Source organism: Ranitomeya variabilis, chromosome 7 (genome assembly GCF_051348905.1).
Source record: "Ranitomeya variabilis isolate aRanVar5 chromosome 7, aRanVar5.hap1, whole genome shotgun sequence".
Lineage (NCBI taxonomy): Eukaryota > Metazoa > Chordata > Amphibia > Anura > Dendrobatidae > Ranitomeya > Ranitomeya variabilis.
In genome coordinates this window covers 197998892-198015326 of record NC_135238.1, presented here as the reverse complement: position 1 = coordinate 198015326, position 16435 = coordinate 197998892, and the positions used below count along the sequence as shown (strand labels likewise).

The following is a 16435-nucleotide window of genomic DNA, read 5'->3' as shown; positions in this document are numbered from 1 at the left end:
AGTGTGTGTGTTATGGATGAGGCTTTGATTTAATGAAAAGTTATCTTCAGGACAATAGTGGTCAGTTTTTGCTCTTATTTTATTCCCACTGCTGACCTGAGTATTCCAGGTTTTTGTGTTGTGTTTTTGTTTTTTGTTTTTTTGTTTTTTTTATCTGCTGTATGGTTCCAAAGATATGGGCACTTTTACTTCTTGCAAGTTTTTGTTTTCTTTTTACCAAAGAGTCATGGCTCAGAGGGTAATTAAGCATTAAGCAACACCGCTTAAGGACATGCCTACAGAGTATCCTGGGAGCCAGACCTCCTTATAAAGACCAAAAAAATTGGCACTAAAAAAGGCCCGTATCTCTGGAACCTTACGGTACATTAAAAAAAAAAGGAGAAAATAAGAATGATGTATGGCCACTTTTGACCTGGTGACAGGGTCCTCTTTGAGTTAGCCATGCACCTTAGATAACCATCATAACCCCCATAAACAGTAGGTGGTCAGCTGGTTCTTCCAGAATCAGAGACTGTATGAAGCCTTCATACCTCATAGTTTCAGTGCTTATCTAGGGAATATACCCTTACTGTCACTCACTGGTATTAGGGCCTTTGGTTGGTTAGAGGATTTTATAGTTTGCCAACTTCTATCCTTGTAGTAGACAATCTGTGTATCTACCCAGAAAGACCACTTCATAAAGATCCTGGCTACGAGATTAGGGTTGCACAAAAGTACTTGTATCTTTTTTGAGTAAAGAGAAAAAATCTCAGAACTTGTCTTAAAGCTCCAAGTAATTTTCAAAAAGTTCATTGTATTCTGTGTAAGATAGCGCTTACTGCATGTGTTGAGGGTAGCTTGCTTAGCAACAGGATTCAGTCACACAGGCACGATTTTCTCCATTAAACAGTCCATTTCGGTTTATTCAGGCATCATAAACCGCATAACGTAAAGTCCACTACATTACATCCATGGAACACCACAAGAACCAACAGTCTGATCCAATAGCAGATACTTCATAAAACACAGCTTCAATCACTTTTCAGACACTTCACCCGCCAGTCCTCTAACTAGTTCCCGGGGGTGTCCTTGCCCCGTATCAATGTCTGTACTCACATAGCATTACACGACATTAGATTGCCGTCTCTAAACACGCCGGACCTCACTTCGTCGAGTTACTGTGGGAGACCACACAGTTCATTAACTGACCCTTGTCAGTGCACACAGTGCCCCATACTCTGAGTTACCTTTCAGGAGCTCCTGCTCCACACGCTGACTCCTTGTCAGTCCTCGTTCCCAGGGAAACTGCCTAACTGGGATCACTGTCCCGGACCAAGCCTTGCTCACCAGGCCACTCATCAGTTTCAGACCCACTTAAGGACAGTAGCTTCCCCAACGCAGTATCCGTCACAGGCTCTGCAGGACCATGGCCTCACCTTGTGCTCTTCAGGAATCCGGTCCTACTCCCAGGACCTTCCAACACAGAGGCCATCCAGGTCCATGGCCTCTGTGTGCTATTCAGGACGTCCGTCCACTCGTAGGACCGTCCAACACACAGGCCTTCATGTCCATCTAGGACCTTATACACTGACCATTCAGGTCCATACACTCTCCCATGTGAACAGACCTCAGTCACATTATATCACTGTAGCCACCCCCATAGGTGGGAGGTGTGTGTGGTTAGTCAGACCCATCCAGCTCTCCGACTAACCCTGTAAGCCTCCCTTTACAACTACACAAAAACTTGTGGGACTACAGGACCCATAACAACATTACTGGCTTACATCGCAGAGGATCTCCTCTGCAACACATACCGGCCATTCACAATGATGTCGGTCACCGTCTCACTAACACCATTAAGCTTCCATGCATAACCTGAGGAGCACACACAGCGCCCCTAGCTGTAACAGGGGTCACTGCCTCACATCTGTGATGAAAACATCCACAATTTCTCTCTATGAAGAACTGAGGAAAGTTTTGAAACTTTTGTGGAAGTTACTCTTGAGCAAATCCTTGACCAGACTGGTGGTCTTTAAGACTTCCAGCTTGGCTCATACATGGAAGGTAATGAAAATTGGCTTTGTTTTAACATGTGGCACGTGAACTTGCTGCTATGAACTAACGAAATGAAATCCTCTTTATTTACTGACCTTCAGGACGTGGCCTGACATTCTTAGCCAAGCTTTGGAGTTTCGGCAAGAAAAGAGGGCGATGGGCTGGGGTGGGGGAGGGACAAATATTGATGCTATTTCTCTTGTAGTGTGGGTCCTGTAATTGTGATTAATAACAGTTGCTTTCACTATCTAGAAACAGACAGGCTGGTTTGTCTGCCTACAATCATGCTGTGATAAATGGAGCTATTTTAACTCCGGTTTTGTGTATTAAAGAAAACAGATGTAGTCTAAGACTTGAGGCTATGAGGAAGTATAAATGCTGCTTAACTCAACTTCCCAGCACTTGTTATTGTAAATGAGGAGCCGGTCAGCCCTCAGTCTTTACTGCTGAGGAACCGTGAAACCCAAGAACGGGACGAGTTTTTATTTATTAATTTTAGTTTAAATTTCAACATTTAAAAATAAAACAAACTTTTTTCTTTTTATTAGAATTTAGTATTAGTATTTCTTTTATTATACCTTTCTCAGTTTAATTCCCGCAGCTAAAAATGGGTGCTGGACATTCAATAATCCAACAAGTGTTTACCTTCTTACACCGCTCTTATAACTGTGGTGTAACGAACTGTCCCAGCATCTATCGCGTCCGTGCCATGCTCGGGAGAGAGAAAAGAATGAAGGTTCCCACTGAAAGACCGCAAGCAGGGTTCATGAAAATTGTGAGAAATTAATAGAAAAACTTTATATAATTCCATAAATTAAACTTTATTTCTCTAAACCACATTATTCCTTTAAATTGTTGTATGAACTGTATGTGTCGTGTGTGTCACACCTCGTGAAACATGGTGTAAAGTCTGGTGTAGATAATGCATTTTACAGTTTCTCACTACTTTATGTGGGCAGCACGGTGGCTCAGTAGTTAGTACTGTATCTTTGCAGCGCTGGAGTCCTGGGTTCAAATCCCACCAAGGACAACATCTGCAAGGAGTTTGTATGTTCTCCCTGTGTTTGCGTGGGTTTCCTCCGGGTTCTCTGGTTTCCTCCCACATTCCAAAGACATACTGATAGGGAATCTAGATTGTGAGCCCCATCGGGGATAGCGATGATAATGTGTGCAAAACTGTAAAGCGCTGCGGAATATGTTAGTGCTGTAGAAAAATAAAGATTATTATTTATGTTTTTAATCCTGGGGGAAAAAAACCATAAGGATCTTGTCCTTAGGATTGGAGGTCTGTGTGATGTGTGGCACCCTTCCCCGATTAGCAGTACCGACCTTCTCTCTACAAAAATTTGTGACGATTGTTCCTCAAAGAACGTTTCCATGATGTGATGTATGATGGCTCTGCGAACTTCTAATTTTATTGATATTCTATAGAATTCTTGTAGGGAAATGTTTGTTGTATAGATTATTTTTCTTCTTATCACTTTTATTTTCAAATACAACTTTTAAATTACTTTATGGCAAACTTTTTACTGTGCATGACTACGACAATGAAGAATTGAAGTGATGGCCTGAAACCAACACTGTTTTTATTTTAAATGTCTATTAAATTTACTAATCAAATTGCTTTTCTTATATACCTCAATTAAAATCTCCTTACCGATCCCTGCCCCCACTATGTAACGTGTGTGTGTATATATGGTATATATATTTATTACATACATAAAATATAGTTAGTTTTGTTTTTGACTGTGTGGTGTCCTGCTCATGTAATGCTCATGCAGATAATAGACATCAGATTCCCCCACCCCACGGGAGAATTATTATTATTTATTATTATAGCGCCATTTATTCCATGGCGCTTTACATGTGAGGAGGGGTATACATAATAAAAACACGTACAATAATCTTAAACAATACAGGTCACAACTGGTACAGGAGAAGAGAGGACCCTGCCCGCGAGGGCTCACAATCTAGAATAATATAACAGGTTAAGATATTCTGTTTCCCGGTACAGAACCTGAGCCCACTTACATAAAAACAACTGCTGGAAAATAACCACTATCATCTGTCTTGTGCTACAATAAATATAATAAATAGTAACCGTACGTTGGAACTTTCTGTACATTCATCTCTTAACCGTTCATGATCAATGCGTGTCCACCATGAAGGACCGCTGTTCAGGCTGACCTCATAACTACAGAATCCTTTGAAGATTTTCTATAGACTTGTTTGATTTATTATTCCACCACTTAAGTTGCTGTTTTCTCCTCTTTATCCGCCTGTTAATATTTTTGTGCTTGGTTCAAGTGGTGTCAATGCAGTTTAGATTACTTCACAATTGGTGGCTGATGTGTCCCACGAAGACTCCCTCCCGTCCCCACACTAAACTATTCTCTTGAAAAGCCTGTATAATTATATAGCATTCCACAGGGGCAGTTTCCAGTTATGCAAGTAGGTAGTGAAATTTAATATCCAAGACCTAAAAGCTCATGATAAATGTTATTCACTCATTTTCAAACAGGAAGAAGAAAACTATTGTTTCTGTTAATATAGGCAGTAAAATTGGTATAATTTTTAGACTATTTTTGTCTGAGTGGTTGGTTTCTTGACCTTTAAGACATAAAATGTTTTCCATTTTTTGTGTGTTTTCTTAGGCAAGGTGAGTTGAGGGGCTATTCTTTCTGCTTTTTTTAATTTATTTTTTTAATACTGTGATTGAAGAATAAAGATTTGTAATGCTAAAAAAAATCCAAAAATTGATTATTTTCTACATTGCAAAACTGTCTGCATTTAAGTAGAATTAACACTGATTATGTGGCAACTTGAATCCTTTTTTGCACCATTACCTTACTATACCAAAAAAAGCCAAAATATTTTATTTTAACATAAATTAGAAAATTTTTTTTTAAATATAATTGTTGGTAAATATATGTAATATTTAACCAGCAATTATATTTAAAATATTGTCTTCAATAATACACAATTAAAATGTATATTTTTCTCATTTTATTTTTTTATTACTGGTCTTGTGGCATTTCTTTTTGTTACTGTTGTCCCTTTTAAAAAAAAAAAAAATCTATTGTGGCGGTCTTTGGCTGATGCGTAGCCTTTGACCCTTGCGTGAATTGTTACAGTTGATCTGTGAGTGGTGGACAAGATCTATAATCATTGGCTCGTAATCAATGGGTCCGATAATGAATAGGCTCCAAATAAAATTAATGACGCTGTTTTCTCAAGTGTTTTTTTTTTTTTTTTTTTTTTTTGCCTCAAGAGTTAAATGAAGATGAATGAATGTATTAGTAATTTGTATTTATTACTGTTGTCCACGCTCATTATGAAAATGAACCAGTTTCTGGCTTAGCCTGGGTGTTTTCCATGCTTTGTGAGTCTAATTGATCAGTTTTTGCTCACCAGAACATGAAAACGTTAGCACTTTTTTTGTTTTTATAATTTGTAAATATTGAAAAGGCTTTTCACAAGTTATTTTTATTATATTTTGCTTTTTAATTTTTTAAGTTATTTTTATTTTTTTCAAAATAAATTATACGAATTCCACAAATGGTCACGTACACACTGCAACGAAAATTGACCAGCGCTGCGGATTAAAGAAGCCCTCCTCTTCCCATCAAAGTTTTTATCCTCTTAATATATTGCAGTCATTACATTATATAGCACTGTGCACTTACAATTGCTCATTTTGCCTTTCTACCCAGATAATTTTTCTCTTTTCCTTTGTCTATGACATAACGTGATTAATAACTGACTAGCTGAGTCCTTCTAAGCTCTATGTAGAAACAGGAGGTCAATTTTCCCTGTAGGAGTCTTAACTCACTACATTAATCCCTGGCAGGGGGGAGGAACGGAGCAAAGGAGCTGGGTCACCTGGTGAAGAGGGGAATGACTCATGCAGGAAAAAGAGTAGAATTAGCTGGGTAGAAAGGTAAAATGAGCAATTGTAAGTATGCAGTGCTATATAATGATTACAATATATTAAGAGGATAAAATACTTTAATGGAAGTGCTTCTTTAAATATTGTCTGCAATGCAATCTGTGGCATAAATCTGTGGCAAATTTTGCTGTGGAAATGCCGCCTATGTGGTCTTACCTTTTAAAACCTCCAGGATATCTTCACACTTAGCAAAGTTATTGCCGAAATGTACACAACTTTTTCAAAATAACCCCTTTCACCTGTATGGAAATTTCTACAACCAATAATGCTGCTTTGTACGAAGACCCACAAATATTATTCACAAATGTTTTTGGGAGTTCTCGATACAGGAGAGATGGATCTCTTCAAACCTATTAAAAACAGGGCTGATGAATCAAGACTGGCGTCTTATGTGCTCATCTTGGAGGGTTTGCTGGCATTATAAGCACCAAATTCATTAAGAGGGGATCGCTTTTTAATTAATGTGTTGCATATTTCAGCTGCTGTGCCACTCCAGCATAAGAGACCTACTCCAGTCATGGAGCGGAGAATATTTAGTTTGTAATTCATGCCTATCGTGTGCCACAAAATTATGATAAATTTGCTGGACTTAGCTCTCAGCACCCTTCTCTCCAATCATCGCCTCTTTCATAAAAAGTAGTCGAACCTGGTTTAAAAACGTCGAATGGCTTAAGGTTTTTAGTTTTGTTTTTTTTTTTTTGCCTAAAATTGAGACCTTGAAAAAAGTTTTACACCAGATTTCTGAAGCAAGCTGTTTATGTAGATGTGTCTCAGGTTTTTACAGAAAATATACCAGTACTTTCCTGTTATTTGTACAAAAAACTGATAAGGAAAAAACGCTGCAGAAAATGATGAAAAGAAAGCAAGATTCTGAACATATACTCAGGAATTGTTTTTTTCTTTTAACTGAGGCAGAAAAATGTATTCTCTTTTTTTGTTCACAAAGTTTTTGGTTCTGGAGGAGTTGAGGGTTCTGGGGGGCTTGTTTTATTTATTTTTTTACTCTTTTTTTTTTTTGCAGACTCTTTAATTACATTTTTTTACCTGCTGCTCATTCTGGATTTTTTTTTTTTTTTTTTCATTTCCAAAAATTGGAAACAAATTGAAAGTGTTTGTAATATTTTATTATGCAGATTTTGGAGTGGATCCACTTTAATACCACACAAATAAAAACTGTGTGCCCTTAAAGAGTAGCCGTTGTTTTAGTTTTTATTTCGTACATCAGTAGTACAGATGAAATTAAGAAACTTTGTAATATATCTTATCAGAGAAATCTGCTGTTTTTCTCATTCATTCTCCAAATTCTTAATGCTCCAGTTACATATCTTCAGTTACTACAGATTTTCCCATTTCTGACCCAGGAGATGACCGTTGGTGCTTATTAAGTTTTATGGAACTTGCAGCGGAATGTTGGTCCGCCTCTAGCTCCTCCCCTCGTAGAATTTTAAAATCACCAACTATCATCTTTTCTCTTAGTAACGGTAACATCTGTTTGCACTAAATACAGATTTTTTAGACTTTACGTATGAATTGAGAGTGTAAGATCAGTCCAGGAGGAGAAAGAAGCCGATTTCTTTGAGATGTATTTGAAAGTTGCTTAGTTTCACGTTCACTACTGATCTGTGAAATAACAATTAAAGCGACGGTTACTCTTTAAGCTTCTCCGCTTCCAAAAATGGAGTCTTACATCCTGCAGTAAAGAGACTTCTTACAACGCTGGTAGAGTACATTGTATTTCTGGTTATCGCAGCCACTCGGACCACGTCCCAGTAGATGTCCCACAATCCTGAGACCTATCTCACAGCCATTTATGGACGATTTTTGCTCCTTTCCCTTCTTCTCCTTTCTTTGTTTCCACTCTGCTAATCAAATGCACATTACATTTATTCTAGTAAAAGTGTAAACCATAGAAAATTTGACAAGATAGATGTGTAAATTATCACTCTGACAGAACTAATGATGCACTCCAAGCACCTTCTGTTTTCCAGCACTTGGCGAGCGACTTCATTAAATATGCAATGGCCGTTTGGTGGCTGCTCGCACGTTGGTTGCCTTCCTTGTGGAATTGCTGTATTTCCTGAGGTGGATGAGCAGGCAGGCAGGCACGTTGGCGGCTGGACCGCCCGCTGAGGCTCTGATGTACTCCATCTTGTTTGTGCAGTTGTTTGAAGTATTTTCAGGACAATTGCATCTATAACCACAGGACATATTCCCCGCAGCTACGTTCTAGACAGCAGTAAGAGAAATGCAGGCAGATTATGTTCTGCCTTTTACCTACCTATAATAATTCAGCCTCTGAGAACCAGAAACTATCTATAGGCTCGTTTATTAAAAGGAAGATTAACATGAAGCCGCGGCGGTGACTTGTATGTGCGGGCGCGATAAATAAGAGATTTAACAAGGATTTTCAGTATGGGATTCCATAGGATACGTGATGAAAATTAGATGGATATTCAATAGATCTATAATAAAATCGACACTCCTTGAATATTTTGTAATCACAGGATAAGAGAAATATGCAGATAAATAGTATAAAAAATCAATTTTATTGAAGACCGATTTAAAATAATTATTCACAAGGAATACCTTCAAAAGAGGGGACACATATAAGAGTGCAATAGTACCCAGGACAAGAAAATAAGGGAAAATAGAGGGTGTCTGATCCGACATATATGGTGGAAGTTAATAAAGTGCAAGTGCTGATAAGGAGTTCAAGGTGGAAGGTAATAAAGTGCAAGTGCTGCTGATGTGTTCACACTTACTAGTCCTCAATGCCAGATAAACTAGACCTAGGTAAAGTAAGTACTGGGTTTAGAATGGAAGAAGTAAGTAGTGATGAGCGAACGTGCTGGGGTAAGGTGTTATCTGAGCATGCTCATGTACTAATAGAGTGACTTTGGCGTGCTCGAATCCTAAGTCCCCGCGGCTGCATGTCTCGTGGCTGCTCGACAGTATCAACAGGGATTGTCTGTTTGTTAGGTAATCCCCACATGTGTTGCTGCTGTTGGTCAGCCGCAGGCACAGAGACTCAAACGTTTTTTTCAAGCACGACGAAGTCACTCAGTTATCAACTGAGCATGCTCGGAATGCACCTTATCCCAGCACATTCGTAATGGCACCTAAGTAGAGCCTTTTGGTTGTCTGTGGGCCTCAAACAACATATGTCCCTCCCCCTCTACGACCCCCGGAAGAAGCAAGACGAAACTGTGTTTGGGTGGAGGGACACATGTTGTTGGTAGGTATGCACACATTATAAAGTATAGGACTATTTGATAAATTTTCTATAGTGAAACTAGAAAGATGTAAAAGAGGTTTTCCATCATGATTTTTTTTTTTGTAAAAAAAAAAAAAATGAAAATAAATAATGGAGCATATTTTAAAGAGTATCTATAACTAATCTATTTAGTTTAAAGAAAAGCTCTCAATGATCCAAAGGGGCATGCTCTCCAGGAACAAAGGAGGGTAGTTAAAACTTGTCCTTCAGACATGGGGGATAAATTTAAAAAAAAATGGGAGAATTTTGCAAATATTAAAAAAGAAAACCCATAATTCTTACGCATTTTAGGTATTAAAAAAATCTTAATTATAAAGCTAGAATTACGGGTTTTTCTACCTAGCTATGATTTTAAGGGGTTTTCTATTCGAAATGCATAAGGATTATGGGGTTTGTTTGCTTTTCAATATATGCACATTCTCCCAGTTTTTTTTTGTTTATTTTTATCCGATATGATTAAAGGCTAAGGCTACTTTCACACTAGCGTTAACTGCAATACGTGGCAAATGCGTCGTTTTGCCTAAAAAACGCATCCTGCAAAAGTGCTTGCAGGATGAGTTTTTTCTGCATTGACTAACATTAGCGACGCATTTGCGACGCATTGCCACACGTCGCAGCCGTCGTGCGACGGTTGTGCCGTGCTGTGGCGGACCGTCGGGAGCAAAAAACGTTACATGTAACGTTTTTTGCTCACGACGGTCCGCTTTTTCCGACTTCGCATGCGCGGCCGGAACTCCGCCCCCACCTCCCCGCACCTCACAATGGGGCAGCGGATGCGCTTGAAAAATGCATCCGCTGCACCCGTTGTGCGGCGGAGACAACGCTAGCGTCGGGGACCTCGGCCCGACGCTAGTGTGAAAGTAGCCTAAGTTTTAACTACTTTTCTTTGGTGCTGGAGAACATGCCCTTTTTGGATCATTCAGAGCTATTTGACCTGGAGGCTAGACCAGTACACACCCAGACCACAGATGGTCTACCCTGAGCTGAACCAATACTTAGTATTTTTTTTAAATAACATTGACTAGCTAACATGTTCTGCATTGTTCTGTGTGTGTGTAACTTTGATGTCACAGATCCAAGTTGTTTTGACAAATGCATTTAAAATGCAAAATCTGTAACATGCCACCGACCTATTATGTGATTTATAATGGTGGTGTCGTCTTGCGTGGCACAGGGACCGTTGGGACACTCATGCACTAGGGCCTGCATTAAAGTGTCCTCCTATGCCCCTCCTGAGGTTGCAGCCCTTTGACCAGATATTACCCGTTTAATCATGGAATTTTTCACGCTTTTGACTTTTCCTCATTTTTTTTTTTCCAAGAGCGATGATTTTTATATTTTTCTGTTGACACACAGCCTATGGGGACTTGTTTTTTTGCAGTTCAAGCAGTAGATTTGAATAATTCTATTCATTTTGCCATATCGTTTTCTGAAAAATGGGGACAAAAATTCTAAGAGGGATTAAATGGGGAAAGTAAATAAATGGAATTCTGCCATTGTTGTTTTTAATTTCACAGTGTTCATTATGTGGTACAAGTGACCTGGAGAAATGATTGTCCAGTTCAGTGCAGTTGTGGCAGTACTAAAATTTCATGTCCCTATTTCTTTTTTTATTAGTATATATTTAAAGAGAAGCTGTCAGCAGGAGTGAGCCCTATAAACTAAAGGCATGGCCATAATGGCGCTGTGATGCTGATTATTTTGATACCTGATGTAAAGGGGTCCGCTCAGTGGTTGCTTAATACTCACCTTATGAAGTTTTCATAAAATGACGCCTTCTGTGCGGGACATGGGGGCAGTGTCGTCTTCTCGTTCTCTGCCCCCCACCAGCCTCCTCCACTTCTTGTGCAGGTCCCTAAATGCCTAGTTTTTAATGTTCCGCACCACCATCATTGTGTGCACAGTGGGAGCTGGCGTCCTGTGTGCAGGACTGCAATAAAATGGTGGCGGTGTATGCGCAGATCGAGATTTTGGCTCTGAACTGATTTGTTCTTGATTGCTTTTTATTACCTTGGTTTGTTTTTTGCAAGTTTTTTTTACTTTTTTAATGATGTTTCTCATACGAATTAGTTTTAGATTTTGATTGGACTTTTTTTTTTGGATACTTCAAGACCATTTCCTTTTTTTTTTTTTTTTTTTTTTTTTTTTTTTTTTTTTTTAAACAATTTGAAAAAGTATTCCAGGAAATGTCTGTTGGAAACTGTAGTACACCCCCTAAAGATGTGCCATAGTGTCATTAAGATCCACACCCATTTCAAGAGCAGAGGGTCCCCTATCCCCCATCTTGCAACTCCTATGAAAGGGGATGAATCTTTGCGTTTGCACTTCTCTAGGAGTTGCAAAACTAGCTGAGCAAACGTGCTAAGAAACTTAATGTATCTTTGGGTGGGTTCTTAGGCTGCTGATTATTGCTTATTGGCTCATGCTTATTTCTTTTCTCCAAACATATAGGCTTAAATAACGCTACCATTACTGATGTGGGTTTTTCTCATTAAAATCCATTCATTTCAAAAAGTACAATTTTTATTGAAGAAGATTCATCTTTACCTCCAGTGAAAAAGAAAGTTTCCAAATAGTTACCAAGTATTTCCAAGGAGTTTAATAAAATGAATAAAATGAAAGGGCTTACTACTTTCTAGCCTTTCTAGCTCTAAACTCTTGTGGACTGACATATGTAGTCCTAAGTGGAACCATTTTTTACCTTCGTGTTGTCCATCCCTCAGACATAATCTCCGGATGATCATGGCTGTGTCATCTATGGCAGTCAAGATGGCGGCAGTTATGTGATTTACCGACCTGAGCTCTTCCCTGGCTCCGAAAGCATGTATGCTGCAATGAGCACATAGGCAGCAGAATTTCTTATATTTACAAATTCACTTAAAGGGAATCTGTCAGCAGGTGTTTGTGGTGGAATCTGAGAGCAGCATACTATAGGGCATTCCAGCGATGTGTCACTTACTAGACTGCTTGGTGCAGTTCTGATGGATTCCCTCATTTATCTGTTGTAGATGTAGCAGTGGTCAGAATGTTGAGCTGTGTTATAACCCTGCCCACACCACTGATTTGCAGCTTCCTGTCTACACAGTAATCAGTGGTGGTTTCACAGATTAACCTGACTGGCCTGCACATAAGACCTAGTCCTGCAGTGATAATCTCCTGTTGATAAAACACTGATTGTATTGCTACCCCATCTGAGAGCAGCAAGATGTAGGAGCAGAGACCCTAAACCCAGCGATGTATCAATTACTTTTCTGAGTTTCTGATCAAAACTATTTTCTTTGCTGTAGATCTAGCAGTTCTCTAAATGCTGAGCTCTGTATAAGCACGCCCATACCACGGATTGGCAGCTTTTTCATGTGCATAGGCAGAAAGCTGCCAATCAGTGATGGGGGCAGGCTTATAGCAAGCTCATGATGATGGAGGATAGTGATATTCTCTCACAGATAGGTGATTTATAAAAACTACAGCAAACAGACCAAGACCAGAACAGACTAAGTGATACATCCCTGAAATTGGGGTTTCTTCCCCTACATCATGTTGCTCTCCGATTAGGAGGCAAAATCCTGGTAACATTCTTTAACTAATGAAATGCCCTTTTTTTTTTTTTTTAATTGCTTTTTTCACATTTTTATTATTTCTGTCGTGTCACTTTTTGCAGTAAAGAAATAAATACTCATTATAAGTGTGTGGAATTTGCCTGGAAAAACTAATGTGAACAAGGCCAATTAAAGTATTTAACACTCAGCATATATCATCACAATTTAAAAGGAAGGAAATAGAAAAATAATTTACAGAAATGTGATTTTTAGATTTGCAGATTAATAATTTACAATTTCATCTGTCTGAATTTTAGTTTTTATAAATTGTTTTTTTTTTGTTCACGAAGGTTTCAATGGTCTCCGCCATTTAGAGCCTCCAACGTAATTTGGTCCTTGTATCGTGTTAAGTGCTGTTTGCCCTTCTAAATTCTCATCAATACACTGGAGAGTTTGACAGCGATTTGACTCCTATGTTTTGTTTTGTTTGTTTTTTTTTTGCTTTTTTTTTTTTTTTTGCTTTTTTTTAAACAGATCATTAGATTAAGATTTTAGTTCTTTGGAAATAAATGTGGTTACCATTTCATTATTTGCTAAGCGAGCCCGTAATCCCCGCCTAAGCCTCATCTACATTTTGCAGTTTGCAGAGAGAGCAGGCGATGCTGAATGCAGCCGTCCTTCGGGAATACACCGAACTTAATGAGCTTGATAGTCTGGTGGGCTCAATAAATCAAATAAAGGAAAACATTTCTCATTTCTGAATAAAAGCATTTATCACCCTGTGTTTATTCATTCATGGTCATAAGATTGATTGGCTTCTTGTATCATGAATGTATACCAAAGCATTTATTTTTATTTATTTAATTTTTTCCCCCTTTTTTTTTTTTTTCCTTCTCTCTTCTCCCTCCTTTTCCCATTCCTGTCTTCTAGTCGGCAAGTTACGAAAGCAGTGGCTGAAGGAGAGCATTTCACACGTCGGACTAGGAATGCTCCAATCCGTGAAGAATTTCGTCGACCCCAACAATATCTTTGGAAACCGAAACCTTTTATAAAGAAAGCTCGATCTGTAATTCTGTCTTTTACGTCCAATGTTTTAATACTGTACCGAGATCCCCGGTGAACGAGCGCGGTCTAAGGAGGCGGAAGCCGAATGAAGAATGCCACCGAGAGCGAGAATTACACATTCCGCGTGTTGATCAAATGTCCTTTTATCGGAAGACTCTCGCTAAGAATTGGACTTGGCAATCTGTACTAAGGGAGGGGATAGGAGGGGGAGACAGCTTCACTTTTCCCCGACTGCTCTTGACCCTCCAGACATATGTTACATTAATGTGCCCTCGGTTGTCAGGGCTTGAAAATTCACTTTGTCTCAGCTAGCCAGAAATGCATAGCATGCCGCCGTTTAGAGCAAATGGCAATTTCTTAAGCTAGTCAAGCAAGACATTGATTTATCTGAATATGTTTTGCTGCACTAGGCCAATTTTTTTTTTCCGTCTTCCGAGAGTAAAGAGTTCACATATTCAGCGAATAAGAGGTTCTGCATCAGCTGCAGTCATTCTAAAATCACCCGCGCTTCCTTAATAAGACTAACGGCCGCTAAATAATCTACATGGGTATAGTAATAATCACCCGAGACTGCTGTTTTACACATGCGTCATTCCAGATATCTCTTATGATGGCGCTGTTTTTATGGCTGCAGAGTCAACGACCCGAACACTCTCTTATTCTATTTCTAATTTTCCAAACTATTGGAGAAATTCCGTGAATACAAATAAATTGATAGACAGGTGGAAGTAAATAGGTTGGCTATTTTGAGAAGAAAGTGAGTGGCGTCCCCTCCCTGTACAATACCCTTGCCGGCAGATAGGCCGCCTTCTGTACTACCTACTTAGTGAGCCAGGCTCTCGTAACAATCTGCAGATCGGATGCACAAAGCGGCTGCTCCTCGTTTCCTTGTCGGAGGGTGGCAGCTGCTCTGTGCAGAAAGCATCCCCATCCAGAGACGAGGTCTGATGCTTGGAAGTGTGTGCAGAAACAGCTGTTCTCCCTGCCTCCTACCAGCCCGTCTCCTGGGAACAAAACCGCATTAACACCATCAAGCTTTAAGAAATCTCTTCTTGTGTCATGGAAGGATTTTTTTTTTTTTTTTTTTTCCGAGATTGCATTTTTGTTACAATAAATATTTAATACACTTATTTTTTTTATTTTATTTTTTTTTTTCGGATGGCAAATAAAACTGGAATATATGTCTCCTCACTCATATCCCGCTATAGAAAGCGCCATCTCAAGACATGATCATCCCTGCTCCATTATTTCTTCTATGGGGCTTATTGGAGTTCTTTTCTGAAATGATGGGATTCTACTCTTTAACTCCTTCACTACTGCAGTCAGCTGGTTACAATTCTGAATTAGCCATAATACTTTTTTTGTACAGAAATGTTAACATCTTCATATTGTATGTTCACTACAGAATTTCACATAAAATTAACGCTTTCACCCAAAACGGCCTCGTTGTCTTTATTTTTATTAGTTTTATCGGTGGGGTGGAAGAGAGGGTAAAAGTTTTACAGCCTGCATTTATTTATCTTGTTGTTTGTATTGTTCTTCTTTTATATAAATGGTTTAGGAGTCAAGGTTAGCGTTGGCAATTTATTACTATTATATTCTTTTAGATTAATTAGGACATGGAGATCAGTGATGTCACCGAGCAGCAACAAGTCAGGATTTTTACAGTCCATATCTAATACCTTTTTTTTTTTTTTCTTCTTGAGATAGAAAAAGCTAAAATATAATAGTTTGCTAGATTTTTTTTTATTTTTTTAAATAGTAGATACCCTTCCACAGTCTAAACTGAGCGAAGTGATAAATGATATACTTATATAGTAAAATACCTTAAATCCGGCTTCACAGGTTCCCATAGAAAATTAACAAGGGGGTGGAAAAAAACATCAAGTGATAAAGCGGTTTTGTGTGTTCTTAAAGAGAACCTTTCCCTCTGAAAATTAAGTCTAATCTCCCATCATCATGTTGTAGAGCAGGAGGAGCTGAGCAGATTGATATATGGTTTTATTAGAAAATATTCAGTATAATCTGGGTTTTATTCATTTAACCTCTGCTCTTTCTGGCACTTTCAGTCCAGTGGGCGGGCCTATCAGTGATTGACAGCTTTATTTATATAAATGGGCATGCAGAGAGGACTGTCAATCACTCATAGGACCGCCCACTGGACCGAAAATCCTTGAAAGAGCAGAGCTTTAAATGATTAAAACCCAGGTTATACTGAATATTTTCTCACAAAAACTATTTATCAATCTCATCAGCTCCCCCTGCTTCATAACATGTCTGCACATTGGACTTTATTTTCATGGTGACAAGTTCCCTTTAATAGATCCTAAATGCTATGAGTATTTTTTTATACAATGTCTTTACATTATTCAGAGAACCATTATTTTGATACTGAGCTTTAGATCTGCTGCATAGATATAAAGGCAGATTTTTACAATTTTTGATGTCTGCATCCGCTACTAGGGGAAGCTACAGACCTTACTGTGCCCAAAAATTGACCTAAATAATGATGATGTATGCCGTAATCTCCTGAGTTGTCATTCATCCTTTTATTTAAAAAACAAAAGTTTGGTGCAA

General features: G+C 38.7%; 1 protein-coding gene across 1 annotated transcript in view; it reads left to right on the top strand.

Annotated features, from left to right (window-relative positions):
- AGPS (alkylglycerone phosphate synthase) overlaps positions 1–15296 on the top strand; it is a 176923-nt gene extending 161627 nt beyond the window's left edge. Inside the window, exon 20 of the mRNA XM_077272628.1 lies at positions 13724–15296. Coding sequence (XP_077128743.1) covers positions 13724–13845 — 122 coding nt within the window. The 3' untranslated portion in view covers positions 13846–15296. The remainder of the gene's footprint in view (positions 1–13723) is intronic.
- Positions 15297–16435: the final 1139 nt, after the last annotated feature.